A 21,183-nucleotide genomic window follows, 5' to 3' on the forward strand; every position below is an offset into this window, starting at 1 on the left:
TAAATATCATACATAAAAAAAACAAAAGTTTGATCTATGCAGTATTGTGACTGCATAAGTTGTGAACAATGTATAAAATGAACTCAAATTTACATTTAAAAAAATATAAATATAACCTGAAATTAAATTCTATTTCGAAATTTATTTCCATGTTTCTAAATCGCAGAGATCGTAAATTGAAGTGCATATCAGAGATGCAAATATGAAATTAATACTTTGGACACATCTAAACGAATGAGAGGCACTATATTACTACAAAAACTAGTGCACTTGACCCCACAAGTGTACCGATATCCAGAATGTAAGGACAGAACCAATATTCAAACGTACGATTTAAACAGTTAGAAGTTTCAAAATGTTCTTTATTTCTCGGATTTCTGGAACTTTTTTTCATTATAATTAATCAATTTTAATTCTCTTCTAAAAATGTTGAAATAAATTGTGATATAAAGTAAAGAGTGGGAAACTATTACGCGTATAACATTGGCATAAAGAGTCCTGTCCTATTGTTACCTTTATATTTAGTGACAATGCTGCTCTCTTGGTAGGCTGTCTCTGGCGCACAAAATTTTACTTTCAGCGATCTGTTGCCGACCACTTCCAACTGTACACTGGAGGGTGGATCAGGTGGACCTGCAATAAAAGAAAAGGCATTTACTTTCTAGAAGCCGCTTCTAATAAATTACGGTTACTGCAGAATTTATATTGCAAGAAACTTTACATCAGAATTTGTAAAATAAGATGGATGCCTATATGAAGGATTCTACTGAAATATAAAGCGATATGTTGAACAAAAAAACATATGCTAGAAGACGAATGTTAGATAAATAAAAACTGTATAAGCTAGGGGGGGGGGAGTGATTTCCTTGAAACTTTCTTGTATATTCTCCAACAAATTTTTACCCCCCCCAAGCATAAAAATGCGAACCTTAGTACGGTTGCGAATATCTAGCACGGTTTTGGGAACGGTAGTTATAAAATACAGATCTTTGAAGTGGAAAACATTTTTTATGAATCTATTCGGAGAATATGCATTTTAGATGTCTTTTTGCCTACTTATTAAGACCAAAATTTGATACAGAATTACAAATGTAATCACAACATACCGAAATTCAATGATTTAATTTATGAATGAATTTATGAATTATTGTGCATATAAATATGCGAAAGAATAGACTGTGAGATGGTCAACATTTCGGCATGCATATCCGACATTACATATCCGATGATAGTAGCAGTGCAACAAATGAAATCAGTTGTTATTTATTAGTTGTTATTATCAGTCTATGTTTGTGCAATTATATATTCAAAGACGATAGCAGTGCAGCTAATGAAATCAGTTGTTATTAATTAGTTGCTATTATCAGTTTATATTTGTGCAATTACATATCCGATGATAGTAGCAGTACAACAAATGAAATTAGTTGCTATTTATTAGTTGTTATTATTAGTTATTATTATCAGTTTATATTTGCGCAATTACATATCCGATGATAGCAGTAGTGCAACAAATAAAATCAGTTGTTACTTATTAGTTGTTATGATCAGTTTATATTTGTGAATTATATATCCGATGATAATAACAGAGCAACGATCAAAGTCAGTTATTTCACTATCTTTACTCGGGAAGATGTTTGTAGATTGATATGTTTTAGAGAACCAGGCAGAGGATAGAAACAAAAAAGAACAATGTTGTTTATATTTTGAATTGTTTCATTAGTAGATTAAAGTGTCAATGCTTGAACGTAACTGTTGAAGACATTGCTGCTTTGTTTTTACTCGAGAATAATTTGTTTTACAACATATTAATTTAATGTCTATAAAAAGTGTTGTTTACATATTGTACATTTCATTGACGAATTAAAATATCGGTACTAGAGCATAACAGTCGAAGTCAGTTGTTTCTCTGCTTTTACTCAGTAAAATGCTATTTCTACCCCACCCCCTCTGAAGACGATCAGGAAACTATACCTCGAATAATAGGAGCCCTAAGTATTAACTTTCTTGTCATCAGGGACCAGACACGCAGCTAGAAAAATATTGTTCTTAAATTAGTCTGGAGACCATTTTTTTTAATTATTATTTCGAGATCCCAATTTTCAAACCGAATTCTATACAAATCCATAAAAAAATAGAGGAACACAATTGAGAGCAAACCAATTAAAGCGAAAGAAGTCCCAAAAACGAGACGCTTTCGATGGAAAAACGTCGATGATTCTCGGAAAGTAACAGTCAATTGAAAGGATGGATGCTGTTAATGGTAATAATCCTACCCTCACCCAACTCATCTATTAACGCGAATCACCTGACTCTGCAGCAAAAGGAGTAGAGCGACTTTTTTGAATTTTTTTTTATTATTATTTGTAAATGATAGGCAGTAGCCTGGAGGAGGTCGGAAAGATCAACTTCAGACGATAGTCGGGGGTGGCGGGGAAAAAGAAAATGGGCGGAGAAAAAAAGAAGCTAATATTCTATCTATTTCCTATACGTACCCCTGCCTTTCGAATGCGTCTTGTAAAAATGCATGTGGGCCAAGGACTACTAATAAACGGGTTCGCTCGTAAAAGGAAGAAGCACTCGTGTACAAATGCGCAGGTTTATTTAAGAATGGATTACTTTGATATGGATGAGCGCCAAGGATTGGTCAAATGTGTGATGTCCTATTCGGATAAATTCATTTTTGAAGTTTATAATATAGTTAGGTATTGGACATATTTTTAGCTAGCTGGAGTGTTCATTCTGTGATTTTTTAAAAATAAAATATAACGTATTTTGTTCTTTTCACGTTTTTGGTTTTCGTGGTCATTTACACTCCAAGTTGCTGCCGGACAAGTAATCTATGTGTTGATGGTCCCAAGCCCGAATGTCATAAAGAGCCAGAATTATAGATATAAATCCATAACTCAGTTGATAAAGCATATGACAAATGTCATCCATACAGCTCATTGTGATTTTGACTTAACATGATCACATAACTCATAGATGCTGACTGGTAGTCAACGAATTGATAGCATTGGTCCAAAATACGACATAGATCCATAATTGCCGATAAAATATACGACAAGTATTATCCATTTAGCCAATTGTATTTTTGACTTAACATAATCACATAACTCATAGATTCTGATTGTCTCATTTTTGCTGACTGGTAGTCAATGAATTGACGGTTTTAGTTTAAAATTCGATATAGATCCATAATTGATGATAAAATATACGACAAGTATTATCGATTCAGCCAATTGCATTTTTGACTTAACGTAATCACATAACTCATAGATGCTGATTGTCTCAGTGTTGCTGACTAGTAGTCAACAAATTGACGGTTTTGGTTCAAGATTCGATATAGATCTATAATTGATGATAAAATATATGACAAGTATTATCGATTCAGTCAATTGCATTTTTGACTTAACGCAATCACATAACTCATAGATGCTGACTGGTAGTCAACGAATTGATAGCATTGGTCCAAAATTCGATATAGATCCATAATTGATGATAAAATATACGACAAATGTCATCCATACAGCTCATTGTGATTTTGACTTAACATAATCACATAACTCATAGATGCTGACTGGTTGTCAACAAATTGACGGTTTTAGTTCAAAATTCGATATAGATCCATTATTGTGATGATAAAATCAAAGGCCAAGTGTTATCGATTTAATTCATTGAATTTTTTAACTATTACGATCATATACATTTATGGTTGTTGACCAACATACAGTCAACCTGCCACTGTCTAAAATTGGATTGCTTTGATCCAAAATGCAATGAATATCTGTATTTATAGTGATAAAATTAAATCATTACAGTTTTGAGCTATCGTGATCACATTTATATGAACAGATACACGGACAAATAGACAAACTTTCCATCAATAGAAAGTAATTTGGGAGAAATTTACAATTTTAAAGTAGAAACTGTATATCAAATTAAATTTACTTAATTCTTTGTATTTTTGGGTTATTGTGTTCACATAAGACATACATAATAATAATAAAAAAAAATGAATTTCTTTAGACTGATGTAGAACTAACACTTGGGGATTCATTAAAAATCTCTGAAGTGAAATTGTTTTGCTTATTATACTTACAATACTTTCATTTTGTATATTCCGCAAAGATAAAAGGGGAAATTTATAGCATGGAATAATACGGTATATAAAAATATATAACAGAAAGGTATAATTTGTTTAAAACCAATCTATCATTCTAACGAATATATTTCATTGTTAATTTTCCATGTGCGCATCTATTATATAAATCTGTTAGCAAATTCTATTAAATCCTTCTATTTCCTTCAAAACTCATCTTAAAATTTTGATTATGATTTCTATGCGTATTTCTATTCATTGATGAACGAGTAATATGGCTTCTAACACGCACATGGGGATGGCAATGCTTTTAAAGAAATACTGTTTGAAACTAAATAGCGGTATTTTCCTGAAAACACTATAAGTATGTAGCTGAGAAGTTGCCGGATAAGTAAGTTTGTTGTTATTTTCTAGTAAGGAAGAAAAATAGTTTGGGGTCGAATTACCTCTATTCCTAAGATAGGGCGTACATCATGTGTTAACATTTTTATAACGGCTATCGATGGACTTAAGTGCTTCATATTCAGTTACTATTAAGCTAAAATTATGTATTCGCTTTTATACCTATTGATGATTTCAGTTATTATCTGATGCTCTAATGCCTTAAGTCTTCGAATTACAAGAGAAAAAGATGATAGTGACATAATAAAAAATTCATATCCAATCATCGTTATTCACAACAGTACATACAGAAAAGTAGTAAATTATTTCATCATTTTTGTTTCAAATAAACTAGATCATATTTATGCTAAAATTTGCCAACGCTTAAGTAATTAAAATAACGTATAGAAATATATAAACTCTATAACATTTACTAAAACATAATTAGAATTTAACTTCTTCATTTAAATGATTTACCATAGTTATCACATCTTGATGCATCAGAACATTGATTAGAACGTATTGCTATCCAATTCCAAGATTCTATTCCGGTCTTCAATACTTAGCATTTATTAAAAAACTTCGATTCTTTGAAGATTAAACGACTTAGGATTTGACAAAACTATCCTTCTTTAACTATTTAACTAAAAAAAATTATACCAATTATTTTGTAACAAAAAAGGCAATAGAAAATTCTAATTAATAAAAAACAGGAAGACTTGATGGAACAAGTTGAAGAAGGGATAAAAACAAGAATCTATTTGCTACTAAAGGACTCTTTTTTTTAAAGCTTATATGCATATATATTCAAAGACGAATCAAGCTACTAAAAACAGGTTGCTACAACTGAGCGACCTGTTAAATAGGTTTCAGTAGCGATGATTGATAACAATGGCGAAATGCTAAGTTTTGTAAGGTGTCTGTACTTTACAAAAGGCAATGAATAGGAAATGAGTGAAATAAAATAGCTATTCTACTGACCAATAAATTTCCTATGACCAAAAAAGTTGGCAATCCAGAAGAAAAATTAAATGGACTTTATTAGTGAAGAAAGAAAACGCCCTGTTACATAATATTGCATAAATCAGACGTAAAAGGAAATGAGTGATATTCAAAAATGTTCTGCGAGTCCATGATAGACGATAATGCATGCATTTAAGTTTAATAAATGAGAAAGAAAATATTGACGACAAAACGGCAGATTTTGAAAATTTATCATGTTTATATCAATCAGGATTTAGTTTTTATATAAAGCCTCGTGGCGAAACTGAATAACATTTTGTTATATTATTGAAAAGAAAAAAGATACTTGCAACAGATATTGGGTTGATTATGAAATAAGTTACAACATTTCTGCTGATGCAACCTATTTCAAAATCTGCCGAATACGATAGTTACTTTTTTAAAGCATTTCACAAGGAAAAGGCAAATTAATATGGTCCTTATCATAATAACACTGATAAGCAGTATTTACGTCGTCTCGTCTAGAGTAGTTTGTTAAGTGTGCGAGTAATTTCTGAGATGGGACAACTCTATTGACCACTAAGTCACGCAACTTTATATTTTTTAATCCCTCATCAGCCCACTCGTTGAAAGGATTTAGAACGTTTTCAAGGTCGACGAGGAAAATATTAAAGGACGAAGGTGAATCTAAGCCCCAGAGTTCTATACATATAAAACAACCCCGGATAAATTAATATTATAGTACACACATCGGTAATTAAACTAAAATATTTCTAAATACTGCAGTGTTATTTTGCTTTTATATATTCCAAGGAACCAAAGGAATTGCAATATAAAGCAGGGAGGGGGGGGCATTCATTGGGAAAAAGATTGACATTAATTTACTTTATCTGTGGGGACCAACAAAACGTGTTGTAAACAACTGGAAAATATAAAGATGGATGGTAAAAGAGGAATAAAACTATATGGAAAAACAAAAACAAATTGTTATTACCCAAATATTCAAAAATTATGGAAGAAATGTAATATAATTACATTAGGCATCCTAAAAGGCATTTATCCAATCATTTTCACCATTTGCTATTAAATAAGTAGGGAAATTATCATATTATACCTTCTTTTTAAATCTTACTAAAAGAATCTGAAATTCTGTATTTCACATTCAAAAAGAAAATAAAATTATGAAAATAACTGAGTTACCATTAACCCTTTCACTACTGACCCGGCCGAACTGGACGTGCAAATTCTATATTGGGGAGTCCATTTCCATGTCAAAAGATGTAACGAACGAGTGTACGATGTAAATCAAGGAAATCCTTTGGGATAACTCGTTTTACATTATGCACCCCTGGTTTGAAACATAAACAGGCTTGCCAGGAGAGAATTCGCGTGGCCGATTGGGCCGTGTAAGTAGTGAAAGGGTTAAAAGTAAATTGCATTTGTATATGATGAAACTTTAATCAAAACGAGATCCAATTTGAGCTTCTCCAATCATGAATCCACAGATATTCCTAATGAAGCAGCAATTAGTGATTGTTCTTTTATCAAAACGGAACTAGATGGCAATTTTCTCAAAATCCTTAACTGCATAACACGCAGGCAATGAAAATTTGTTTTACTTTCTTCCATATTAAAGAAGAAAGTTTATTCAAGGAGAAAGTATTGTAATTGCCAATGAATCTCGTGGTTTCAGATGAGTCTCTGCGATTTCTTTGGATTCGATAAAGAAAACAAGAATAAAGAAGAAAGAAGACATTTTGTTATGCGATTTTTATATTAAAATCATAAATTTCAATGAAATTTGGATAAAATCCATCCAAAGAAATCTGCCTTTCAAACATTTTACATATGGATATGATAACTCAAAAGCATAATGATACAGGAAGACTCTATTCCCAAAATTGTATATTCAGAGACAAGAAGACGAAATTTTGGATACGACTCTATTCCCAAAATTGTATATTGAGAGCCAGAAAGATGAAATTTCGGATCTGATTCTATTCCCAAAATTGTATATTTAGAAACAGGAAGATGAAATGTTGGATATGACTCTATCCAAAAATTACATATTTATAGATAGGGAAATGAAATTTTGGATATGACTCTATTCCCAAAATTGTATATTGAGAGACAGGAAGATGAAATTTCGGATATGATTCTATTCCCAAAATTGTATATTTAGAAGAAGGAAAATGAAATTTTGGATATGATTCTATTCCCAAAATTGTATATTTCGAGATAGGAAAATGAAATTTTGGATATGACTCTATCCCAAAATTGTATATTTATAATAAATTTTGGATAAAATCCTGCAGATAGACTATCAGTTTTTCCATTCGTGTTTATGTGAATTCGATATCAGAAATAAATTTGACTAGATATATGATTTGAAATTAAAATTGTGGACTAATATCAGATTTTAGGCAAAAGAACAAAAGACATATTCGTTTTATTTGTTCATGCTACGAAGAAAAATATATAAACTGCAAAGTATCAAAGAAAATAAAAAGAAAAAGACTCCTTCTATAACATGAGATTGTACAGCATGATTAAAATGGAAATAAAAGTCTTTTGAAAAGCATGGTATTTTTTAAATAAGAATTCCATGAGAAGAAAATTAAAGCCATCGATAATTATCTGAGAGTACAGATTTGAAAAATACATCCAAATAGAGAAAATGCGACCTCTCCAAGATTTCCTTCATCTTCTTAACTTCGCGTAGGCATCTATTTGAACTTATCATCCCACAAGCCTTTTTTTCTTACCATTTCGTGCCCTTATTTCCCAAAGATAATGATCTCTTCGAATACTTCTTCATGATGTGGTAACATTACTTTACAAAATAATCGGCTTTTACCAGCTTCATAACCGTGTTATTAAACCTGGTTAGAGATATAAAAAACACCGCATTTTTGATCTCAGAACAAATACGCTGTAAACTGTCGCTCATGTGTAAAATTTATGGGAAAACAAAAGTAAAGAGTTCTCTTCACTTGCCGCTTTTGTTAAATGTAAATTAGAACGAAAGCGAGCAAGGTGTATCCGAACATTGGAAAAAAAAGTCGAGCAAATTAAAATCGACCATTGTCGGCTAGTTACAGTTCGCATGCACTTTTCAATTTCGTATCCTGTTCATGTTCGGATACAATGAGTGATCAAGGTTTCAGTATATCCCAGATATAAACCGTTCGAAAGACCTTAACCGTAACTTCTGAAGCGTGTCCCGAGGACATTTATGGTGCGCTTAAATGAATTGTTTGTGTTTTGAAAGGTGTTGCAATGGACTAAAGTGGAAAATGGACCACTTTTATTGCTTCATGAATATACAGGTGGAAGAACCTGTATATTCATAATCTTTTCCCGGAAAGTGGAAATGTGTGAAGAAGGTGGTAATAAAGGCTTTAAAAAGACACAATGGTATCTGCTGATCAAATAATCACATCTGTTCGACAAAAATGGCCTTTTCTGGAAGTGGGGCTATCAACTAACAGAAAGGGAGTGACATTAGGTCAAAATATTGAAATCTCGGGTTCAGCCAGACGTGAGAAACTTCGGCATTAAGGAAGGATTTGAACTATCATATTAAAAAACATATCTAAAAAATGGTGTTTAATAGAATTGTACTGACGAAGTTTGTCTTTTTTTAGAAGTGGAACTATCGACTAACTGAAAAGAGATCAAAATGTTAAGATCTCTGATTCAATTTTGGCGTGAAAAATTTCTGGATTAAGGGAGATTGGCTTAGTTTAGTTATATTAACATCCCGTTTTAAAGAAACTCTAGGGCTATTTTGGGACGGATCTCGTAATTTGGAACCGCGGTCAGATGACGAGGACGGCACCTGAGCTGGCACCCCCCTCTCCACACCACACCGCACCAGTGGGAGGGCGTTTGGTCACGACGGATTTGGCGGGCAGCACACCCCCTTACACGACGGTTCTTCGGTGGAATCGGGTCACGAACCTGAAACCCTCCGGTTCCGAAACCGAGACCTTACCACCAGGCCACCGCGTCCCCCTGATTACGGAAGATGGTTGAACTACTATATTTAAAAAAAAAAAATTTATTATGAGTTGTTTTCTTAAACCTCCTTTCGAAAACTTGAAAATGAAATTTTAATAAACTTACAGTGATTTAAAGCATTTAGCAGCAAGGGTTTTTTTTTTTTTTTTTTTTTTTAAAAGATAAACAGTATCTGCGGATCAAATATTCACACCTATTTGATAAACGTCTTCTCTTCTGAAATTATCAACTAACCACAAAGGAGAATAGACTTGTAAAAATGTTAAGATCCTGGATTCAGTCTCGTTAAAATAATCGCAGGATTAAGAAAAAAAGGTAGAAATATATTAAACAGATTAATATAAATTCTTTTTAATATTTCTTCTAAAATCTGAAAAAAGTTTTAAAAAACTTTTTACAATTATTCAGTACATCCCAGAAGAACTGACATCATTTTCACGTATTTTTTAAAACTATACTCTTAACATAATATATACTGCTGAACTTTACCAGCTGTAAGAATGGGACTTATTTTCAATGTTTTTGATTCCGCTGCTGGACAAATTCAAAGCAAAATTAAAATTGATAAAAGAACTTAATTTTTTAAAAACAATTTGATTAAAAAAAACCTATATTATTTTAATTTATATTTTTTCCCAACTATACTTTAATTTTGAAAATTCGAAAAATCTATGGGAAAGGATAAATTTTAACAAAAAGATAATTGAAAAGTGAGCATCTGAAAAGTTGCACCTCATATATGCTGAGGAGGTCAAAGTGGCTCCCTTAATGAATATTATCTTCAACTTTTAGACTTAAGATACTATCAAATCAATAAAAAGACCGAAAAATAAACACAAAGAATATTTAAACTTGATATCTGATATATCTATATCTCGATAAACTAAGCCCATTCACTTCCTTTATACTCTACCGTCTTTCTCACGGACAAAATATCAACACTCTGAAAGTAACATCCATCAGATAATAAATCACTTTTTCCCGATGACGCGAAATAAGATTATAATTCTGTCTGTCTGTCCGAAAACCATCCACTGCACATTCATTTCACTGCATATTCATTTTAACGAATTCTGAGAAAAATAAGTTTTGTCTCAGCTGACCTTTTCCCACAACCCGTTTTTCTCGTCGTTTACTTACAAACCGACCAACAAACAAACGACAGTCGAAATCCTTCATTTCGGATTAGAACGAAAACCCATAAAAATATCTATACATTCTCCCGGGGCTCAAGGCCCTTTGGTTCTTTGTTTGGTTCTCACCTACACATGGGTAATTAAAGCCCATGGACCACCGCCCGCCGAGGAAACACAATGGATTATTATCCCAAATCAGGGTCCAAGCAGAGGGTGCATCATGAGTAAAACAATGGGAATAGCTATTTTCGGCCCACAAAGAATACCTTAAAACAGAACAGCGAATTTTTGTTTCTCTTCTTTCGGTGTTTTATTGTTCGTTCCGGCAGAAAAGAGAGATGCAACATCCATTTATAATTAAAAATCGGAACAGTAATCTTTTATGTCCGCCGTGGAATGTCTGGGTCGATGGAATTGTATTCGCAGCACAATGAAATTTATGGGGTTGTGACGAATTATTGAATTAAAATGCCGCCAATCATCAAAAGGGAAAAGGTGTTGTGAGATACTGTCTTTGAAGGGTGAATTCACACAATAGACTCTCAAATTTTCATACAAAGCTCAGAAATCTAAGTTTATATCATAGCAGGATTTTTTTTTTATCAATATGGATAGCATATGTTAATTTGCGCTCCTAACTCCTTATGTTTCCACATATAAGAAAGAATTGACCTTTTTGGATTGATATTAAGTTGCATATTTATGTCTCTGTTGAAGTCCAATTAAATAAAATAATGTATAACCTATCAAGTAAAAGGTTGTTTACTACAAAAATAGGAGTAGGAAAGAGTTAATGAATTCTATTTGCTTATTCTTTCAATTGGCATTCACTTTCCCTTTATTTATTATATTTTTCAAATATCAGTTGCATATTTAAACGAATTTTGTTAAATTCCTGTAATTTTGAGTACAGAAAAACGGTAGAGATTCTTTTCTGCTAGCTGTGAAACGAATAGCAGGAAATCTCTGTCCAAATCAAGCTTAAGACAGAATTTTATCCCTAATATGATAAAGATTATTATCATGTGATATAATTTTATTTTTTGATAACGTATGCTTCGTATATGAGTATTTAATATTAATTCAGACGTACCTAACAAAATGACTTGGGGTCTGCTATTGCATTATATATGAATTCAAACTGTGTTTATATATATATATATATATATATATATATATATATATATATATATATATATATATATATATATATATATATATATATATATATATATATATATATATATATATATATATATATATATATATATATATATATATATATATATATAGTGTGTGCGTGCGCTTGCGTGTGTGTGTAATTTCTTCTTTCCTACACAATTTGAAGATGACAAAAAACACAATTTATGACCAATCTGAAAAATACATGTATATTTTACTTAATATTTGCTGCTGATACCCCGTGTGCTATTTACTCTCATAGCGCAGTGTCGTAGCGAGAGTAAATGGCACACGGGGCAAAAAAAAAAATAATACTTTTGCTCTTTACCGTCAATAGTTGTTTAGAAAATGTAAATGTCACCTAGACATTGAATTAATTTTTTTCTCATCCTTGGTTTAAAAAAAGACACTAATGTTTTATCACCACGATGTCCATTGAAACCTACACCCGGGGCACCTATATCCCCCCTTGCTACATCACTGATTGGAAGAGTAGGAAAAGATTCATTCCTGCAAGAGCTTACAAGCAATGCAAAATTCGGAATCCTTTCTTCTATTCCAAATCAATATAATCGATTTTAATATAATATTTTCATATAAACAGCTTTTAAATAACAAATATTACGAAAAAACAGAAACAACAAATCGATTAATTACGAGTCATCTTCAAGAATGATAGTTTCAGTATCTCCTGTATATAAAGAAAGTTATTCCAAACAAAAAGAAAAAAAAAAAAAAAAAAATCGGAAACTTTTTAAAACCAATTTGTTAATCAATTAAGCCACTCAAAGAAAAAAAAAAGACTGCACTGATTTGCAAGCGAATTTGAAATTTTTTTAAATAATAATGGTAATAAAATATTCTGGAGTACTTGATTCAGTAAAATATTTGATTTTAATTTGAATATGTTTCTATTACATGGTACTTATAAGTTAAATGAATAAACAAAACTAGATAATTCTAAAAATACCCCCCCCCCTTCTAGAGGGCACTTTAAAGCTTTTAGGCAGTTGTCTAGTCTGCATGTTTGGTATTCTATGCATATTATATAGTATAATATATTTGACATGAAAAATCTGGCATTTCTTTTATCAGATTTAACACCGTACACGTGTAAGTACTTTACTAATTGCAACAAAGATTCTATGTTGTCAAGCTTAGCAGAAGTTAGAATTTAGTTCCCCCCCACCCACCCCCTTTTTTTTTTACTTTTATAAACAGCTTTATCACTTTAATATACAAAATATCTCACGAAGTATTGATTGCTATGCATCTACTGTTTTAAATAACACTGTTTCAATAATTTGTTCACATATTTATTTAAATGTAAATTTTTCTCCACCTTTTATATAACAGCGAAATCGTTACATAAAAAAAATCCAATTTTTTCATTCATCAAATAAATGGAATAATAATAATAAATTCGATATGAAATGGATTAAAAACTAAAATTTTAACCAAGGCAAATTTTTAATTTTTACTGATGTTGCTAACATAAGAGTACACTTTTAATTTTGAATATTAAAAGAAAACGCTTCATTCCAAAGCAATAAGATAATTATTAATTATAACGGGAAAAACTTCTGTGACTTTATATATACGAAGATTTTGCCTATAAACTTACAAATACATTTCGAACAGTAGTTAAAAATAGCTGAAAAGACACCACGCGATAATGAAATATCAACAAAGTTCACGAATAAGTTTGTTAAAAAAAATGCAAGCTTATACTTACGTAAATGATCAAATCCCGTCTTCATCCTTTTCAGTAACTGATGCCGTCGTTGCCATAGCGACAACTGACGCTCTTTCTCCTGTAACGGGAAAAGATGGATTAGCCACTGAAACTTAAAATTTTTTTATTTTTTTATTTAACCTTAAGGCAGAAGTATCGTTTTTGACATGTCTGCACACTTAATTTTTATTCCGATATTAGATAATTATAAGTATGAATGATGCGCAAATCGGTAGGAAAAGAGGTTTTGAAGATAGGAATTAAATTTAGAATGTAACCTCTTAACAGTTCAATAGATTGAGACACGGATCAAAGAATATCCGAAAATATAAAATGTGTAAAATACAAAAAAAAAAAAAAAAAAAAAAAAAAAAAAAAATTAAAATGTTCGATAAGTTTGTTAAAAACTTATCATTTATTTTAGTAAAATTCTCTACATAAATTGGATATCATTACTTTAATTATTGTTAATAAATAAGAGATTGAAACCAGAATATTTGTCGATAGAATGAAACTATATGATTTCGTATTAATTAATATAAAAATATACATACAAAAAAAAAACTTTTCCCTTACCAGATGATAGTTATTTTAAAATTTACTTTTTGCAATTTATGTACTATTTCGAGATTTAGCGAACTCTTATAAACTTTTTAGATTTTGATTCTTTTTCTTTCTTTTTTTAAAAATATATCTTTCTTTTCAGAATTTGTTGTTTTACAACAGTGACATCAATTTTGTATAAGCTTTTGTTTTTTTTTCCAACCAATTTAATCAAAAAAAAAAAAAAATATTATGTTTACATAGTAAAGAATTATTAAAAAAATTTTTTTTTGCATGATTAAATAGAGAATTACCATTAAAATTATCATGAAAAACATAATGTTACCTAATTTGATCGTTTTTTAAGAATTTCAAGAAAATCTTCAAAAGTTGCATTTAATTTACTCCGGTGTATTTATGCGATTGAATTAAAACCTATTTTATTTTATTGGATTAAATATTTCAATTAAAGTTTTCAATCATTCTTACAAAATAATATAGAAATCTTTGTTTATTAAAAAGTAATTTAAATAATAGAAATAAAATAAATTCTAAAAAAATAATAAAATTTTTTAATACTATTCATTTATTCATTTTGTATAGCATAATTGATTAAATTTTAAAATAAATCAAGTCAGTCAAAAGCTTTTATATAAATAGCAACAAGCGGAACCATATAATGCAGTAAACATTAGAATTTATTAATAATTATTCATAGTTAAAAAAATGTAAAGAATCTCATAATTAAATCAATATAAAAAATTAAACTTCTTATAGAACTAATTATTATTTTTGAACTACTTCTGCAATTTAATTGATAAGGATACCGAATAACTGAACAAAAGCATTTACAGGAAAACCCCACTAACTCCACCTTTGAAATAAAGTTACGACAATATATTATTATGTCCTTTTTTTAGTTTAATTTTTAAAAATATTTCCGTACTATAACTCTACTATATATATTTTTAAAATTTTTAAAAGCTTAAAGGTTAAAAAAATTTTGAAACATAAACAAAGAAGAACAAAACTGCAGCGTGACACAAGACAAGGACCAAAACAATTTTTTTGTAAACAACAGGAAACAATTTAAAAATAAGATATTCTCCATATAAAAAAATCCAGTGTCATGGACAATCAGTGTAACACTCAGTAAACAAAATAAATAGACCAGAAAACTAAACATTACAAATAACAAATCACATGGATCATTTACTACCCATGCAAAAAAACACTACATTTTACTCAAATTTTTTTCATCGCACACTTTTAGCTAATGAGTGTGTATATATATATGAAGTGTATTTGAGTCAGAGACAGACTACCTGAAACTTGACCATGAGTATCCATGGACGCCTCACATGATAAACACAGGCACATGAATAAAGTGTCCACTAGTCTGGGGAGCGAGCGCTACTGGGGTATACCTGAAACCGGATCTCACAAACGGGTCTGAACTGTCCAGCCGCTGAGAGGGAAGAGGCCGCGAAAACTGAGCGTCCGGTGAAGGGGTTGCCATACGCTCGGCGTCGCCAAACAGAACTTCTCTGCCATTTTTTTTTATTATTATTCGGTTTTTAATTCGAATGTTTCAGTATTTGGGGATTCTACTAAAAATGAGTGTTGCCAGGAAAGACAGTCGAAATTTATAAATAATTCGTCGAAAAAATTATGAGTCATTTTATTCTATATCAGAAATATATATTTTTTTTTTTCATTCAGAACTGGTATAACTAAATCAAGAACTGAAAATTAATGCTTTAGCAAAATCATACAGAAAAAGATGCTGGTGAAATTTGCCATGTAAAGTAGCAATGTCTTATTTTTAATTCTTGGTATGTTATTTTATGTTTCAGTATTTGGTGAATTTATTGCCAATGAATGTTGCCAGAAAATACAATTTAAATACTAAAATATTACGTCTTAAATTTTATATGCTAGAGCTCATTTAATTTCCCCCCTTTTATACGAGCAACTGTATTCTATAGTGCGGATTATAATGTGATATTAAGCCATCAGGGATTGAAAATTATTTTTCTAGGAGAATAAAACAGATATTAATACTTTGGTGAAGTTTGAACAGCATATAATTTGCACATTTCAAATACAGATTTTAATCTGTAAAAATATATTTGCTGACAGTATTAATAGTTTATTTTAAATTTATTTATTTTATGTAAAGGCAAATTTATAGCACTAACTACAATTTTCTCTGGATCTTAAGAGATAAAGCCAACCATCTTTGAATGTTGAAATCAATATCAAATTTTAATTTCGACATTAACTTTTATATTCTTCGAGGTCTTTAATCATTTTTTTAAGAATAAAAAATCTGAAAATTCAGGTACAAACACATTTTTCAAAGAAATTTCCATAACTGTATTATCCATTATCACTGCCATTAATAAAAATAAATGACAAATCACAATCGAATACTTTTTGTATGAGAGACAGAAATTTAGAATTATTCAAAATAAAATAGAAACAAGAAAAAAAAAAAAAAAAAAAAAAAAGAAAGAAAGAAAAAGAAGATAACTATAGGCACACATGCTTATTTTATTTCCTTTGGTAGATAAACAGTTGTAACTACATTTATTATAATTTTTTTCGCCAATTAAAAGATGTCTCGAATCCTAAAACTCATGAGACAAGGCTCTAATTTACACCATAAATATTAGATACACTATAACATAATAATAAGATAAACTATAGACGGATCACCGTCAAATATCATGATAATCTCACCAATTGAAAAATAGAAAATAGAAAACTTTACCATTAATAACAAAATAGATAAGAATGAATTGAAAAATATAATATTTATATTAATTTACTGGTACGAAATTTATTAAAATATTCGACTTTTTGCTATCTCCTTAACCAATGTCGATTCAAGAAAGATGGCATCAACTATTTGAAGACTTTTTATTTCCATATTACAGTACACTCCCGATTATCCGCGGAATTGGGTGGCGCTGCCGCCGCGGATAATAAAAATCGCGGATAATCCGAAAAAAGCTAAAAACGGGTATAGCAAAAGAGAAAACAGTCATTCCAACTTTGAAAAATCGTTTTATGTACAATAAAACGTAAAATAAACAGCAGGAAATGTTTAACTAACGCTTAATATTTTAGCATATCACTCAAAACTAACCTAAAATGCATTTTGTTAATGAAAACAGAAAAGTGCTTTGTATTTACGAGAGGCGTCAAGGATGCACAGAAAAATTAATACATATGTACTGTTTTAATACTGTAATGTATTAGGTAATTACAAAAGCATAACTGTAAAACTGCACCTTTTTGAAGAAATCAGTCGAAAAAAAAAAAGAAAAAAAAAACTTTGTGCGGCAGGCGCGGATAATCGGGAGTCTACTTTATTTCATTTCATCGTATTGATGTCTTTGAAAGTGCAAATGGCGACTGAAACATAGCACTTTTTGCGTTCTCCTATTACATTAGCCTGAAAAATCTAACAAAATTCCATGAGAATTTTATCTTTACAGTGCTTTCTAAGATTGGCAACCGGGGCAACTTGCCAGCCTCTCACTATTCTATGGTTTCTGGTAAGTAGCCTTTAATTTCTGTGAATCTAAGAGTAAGAGACCGAACAATGTTATTATGAAATGGAAAGGAATCAGATAAATCTCCCTAATCAGATCTCTTATCTCTACCACCCCCTTGATCTAAAAGTATCAGTAATAATATTATATTTGCTTGTCAGACTGGTTTACTGGATGTCGTTATCTTCTAGCACACCTTTTGCTATGCCACAGACTGCAGAAACAAAAATCATTTTCCAAAATTCATTCGCAGAATCTTATCGATTGCTTTCATTCTACATAGAGTACCCGTATTACAAGATGGTACTGATACATCCAAGTTAAAAATAATCGCTATTCATAGAATTCAAAGGTTTCAGAACAAAAAGGTTTTTAGAAAATTTCAAGATATCCATTATGGGTCAATTTCTTTCAAACAGGAAATTTGTTGTTTAGTATAATTTAATTTAGCTTATTTCTTGCATACAGCCTGTGATTCCATAAATTAAAGATTTTTTTCACAGCATGTACCAATTATTAAAGAACTTAAAAAATTAAAATCATTTTTAGAGAATATTATATTTTGTATCGAATATTTAAAAAAAAAATCTAGATTTTTTTTTTATTGTTTTGCAAGAATAATAAAAAAAAAACACCCTCAAATATTCTTTTATTTATTTGAATAAAAGATGACAAGGGGGGAAGGTCTGTGAGGAATTTTTAATTCAAATCAGTTTCTAATATAAGCTAAAATTAAGAAGCAATGACTTCTTCATGTAAATTTTCAAAAGAACTTTGTCTTTCCGATGGTGATTGTGATACTTAAATTATAGTTAAAAAAATCTTCTAAGATTTAAAATAAAAATCAAATTATTGAAATATCACAAAGCACCCATATAGAATCAAGTAAATCTCAAATTAATACATTATTTCATCATCATGAGCTAAAACTGCAGTCAAGCATCAGTTAAAGCTACGATGCTATAATTGCTAATATTTTTTTCATTGTTACTGATTGCTATTTAAGATTCAAACATACGAAACCATTATCTTTATGCTACCTTTTAAAATAAAATATCAACCACATTTTTCTCAACTACAGTTGTAATTCCTAAATCTAACAAAATAATGTTATATAAATTTTTCTCTGCGATACTGAGAAGCATTTTTTCAAAATTCTATATAGCAATTTTCCTCATAAATGTTTCTTCTTTTTTAATCCTGAAAGAGACAAGTTATTTCCAATACAGAAATCGTTCACTGACACGATGTTTCTATTAATGTGTATCCTGCCTGGAGTCTTCTTTGAAGAGTACCATCACTCAAACAAAATAAGAAGCGGCGATAAAGCGCCAAATTCTGGTAGCCTCTTAATGTTTTGAAACGTTTTTCTTACTTTACAGGAGTTCAACGCTGTTTCGGTCTTTTATGGAGCACGTTTTCTCGATCCCCCCTTCTTGATGGCCCCAAAAGTAGCCAGAGAAAAGGGGGTCAGATACGGAAGCCCCCCTCTCTTTACGCCATCATCAGGTGTGTGGGGCAAGTAAAAATTGACATGTGTTGGCGTGGGTTCCTTATTTCGCACAAATAATTAATGACACCTGTTCGAAAATAGAAGTTCAATATTCTTAATTTGTTGGGTGTGTGTTTTCGGAAGCTCAGCTAAATACAGATGAATATCATAAAATATTTGAAATATTCACATGCATAAAGGAATAATGTCTCAGTTTTTTGCCATTTTAAATTTTTATGGATTTTTGTAGTAGGGACGCCAACGCATACGTTTATGGTACTAAAGGGACATATCTCCATTAGATAATGTGGAAAAACGAATATTAAATTGTTAAAAGGGTTTCTATTCAAGATATGCCCATTTTTTTATATAGTTCTATGAAGGAAATTCGGCATTATACAAAAAAAAAAAAAAAAAAAAAAAGTGTACAAGGTAAACCAATTAGATCAACTGGATTATATTATTGTAAAAATATTGTATTGTTTATTATATAAAACTTGAAAGTATGGAAAAATCCACTTTACGGTGACGCAATCCATGCAAAAGAAAAACGTCTTAAGTCTCCAAAGCTGGAGAAAGTTCCAACAGAACAAAAGATTTTTCATTTTCTATTGACAAATATCGTAAATTTCCTCTGTACAAAAATGAAATGTACGCAATCGATGCTATTTATTGATTGGAGGTTTTCTCCCAAAGAAAATCTAACTTGACGTGGAAAATAACCAAAGAAAGGCTTATTCATCAATGAATCTTCCAAAAATCGATGAAAAATCCTAAAAGAAAATAATGGTATCAAAACCATTTGAATTTTTATCTCCAAATCCATTTACGCCTGCGAAATAATAAGCCTCTTGTTCCATTTACGAATGTGTAAAACCAAAAATAGCGATAAGCAACATCTGATAATTTTATGATTAAACTATATCACTATAACAATTTCCGGTAGGCGAAGGTGGTTAAACAAATGTAACCATTAATCTTTGAATATATATAGTTTCTCTTGATAAAAGAATACAAAAACTTAATTCAGATTCGAATGTACATTTAGATTTAAACGAAAAAGAAAACAGATTTGCTACTTCAGTTAAACTGATTTATTATCACCGGCGAGGTTGCAAATATGAAAGTGTATTGGGAAGGAAAAAAATTCGACGCATAGCAAGCAGGTGATGACACATCATTGATATGCGCATTTTCTAAGCAATAGATGAACATCTTGGAAATGCGGGCTTTAAATAAATAACGCGCTTTATCTTGCAGGAAACTGATTAATAATGGGGAAACAATTTACAGTTTCAGTTTAAACTGCTTGGATAATTACTACTTTAGGTTGCATTTTTTAATAATATTTTAAATAATTTGCATTTTTAAAATTATATTTTATTTTTTTAAAAGCGATTTATTTCGAGACTATTAATAGCAGAGATATTTGTTAGAAATCATTGGAAAATTATTTAGAGAAATAAAAATCCGCATATCAATACATTTCCTATATTATGTGTAAGATAACGTCGTAGAAAGATAAACAGTGTTCTTCTTAATTTCCATCCTTTTAATATGAAATAAATTCTCTAATATTTCAATATCTTAACTATCTTTGAAATCTATACTTTGGGAATTCGATATCGTCTTCCATAGTCTCCATATCTAAAAGTATAATATGCCATTCAATTGTTCTTTCAAAAGCGAGGAGAGAGAGAGAGAGAGAAAGAAAGATTTATAACGAATGCGATAGTTTCTCAGACTTCTGTAGCGCCCAAAGATCACGTCAAAGGCTAGTGCGCTTACTTGGGCAAATGATGTTCGGAATATAATGCAATTTTTTGCTACTCGAATGTTATCCGTTTTTTAGCAAGTGTAACTGCACATGGTTTGGTTTAGTTATGTTAACGTCCTGTTTTAACAACATTATTAGTGATGTTTTGGGGCGAAAATCCAAATCTTGGATCACAACAGGTGAAGATGACGACACCTGAACTGGCATCAATTCCGCAAACTTCCACATCAAACCAGCGGGAGGACATTTGCACCCGACAGATTTAACGTTCACTTGACTAGCTTACATT

General features: G+C 30.6%; 1 protein-coding gene across 4 annotated transcripts in view; it reads right to left on the reverse strand.

The window, feature by feature from the left end:
* LOC129965744 (ankyrin repeat and fibronectin type-III domain-containing protein 1-like) overlaps positions 1-21,183 on the reverse strand; it is a 619,339-nt gene that overhangs the window by 19,686 nt on the left and 578,470 nt on the right. For all 4 annotated transcript variants that reach the window (XM_056079892.1, XM_056079893.1, XM_056079895.1 and 1 more), the window contains 2 exons: positions 13,520-13,598; positions 514-633 (listed from right to left, as the gene is read on the reverse strand). In XM_056079892.1, the coding sequence (XP_055935867.1) occupies positions 514-633; positions 13,520-13,598 (199 nt within the window). The remainder of the gene's footprint in view (positions 1-513; positions 634-13,519; positions 13,599-21,183) is intronic.

The sequence above is a fragment of the Argiope bruennichi genome, chromosome 4 (genome assembly GCF_947563725.1).
Source record: "Argiope bruennichi chromosome 4, qqArgBrue1.1, whole genome shotgun sequence".
Classification (NCBI taxonomy): Eukaryota; Metazoa; Arthropoda; class Arachnida; order Araneae; family Araneidae; genus Argiope; species Argiope bruennichi.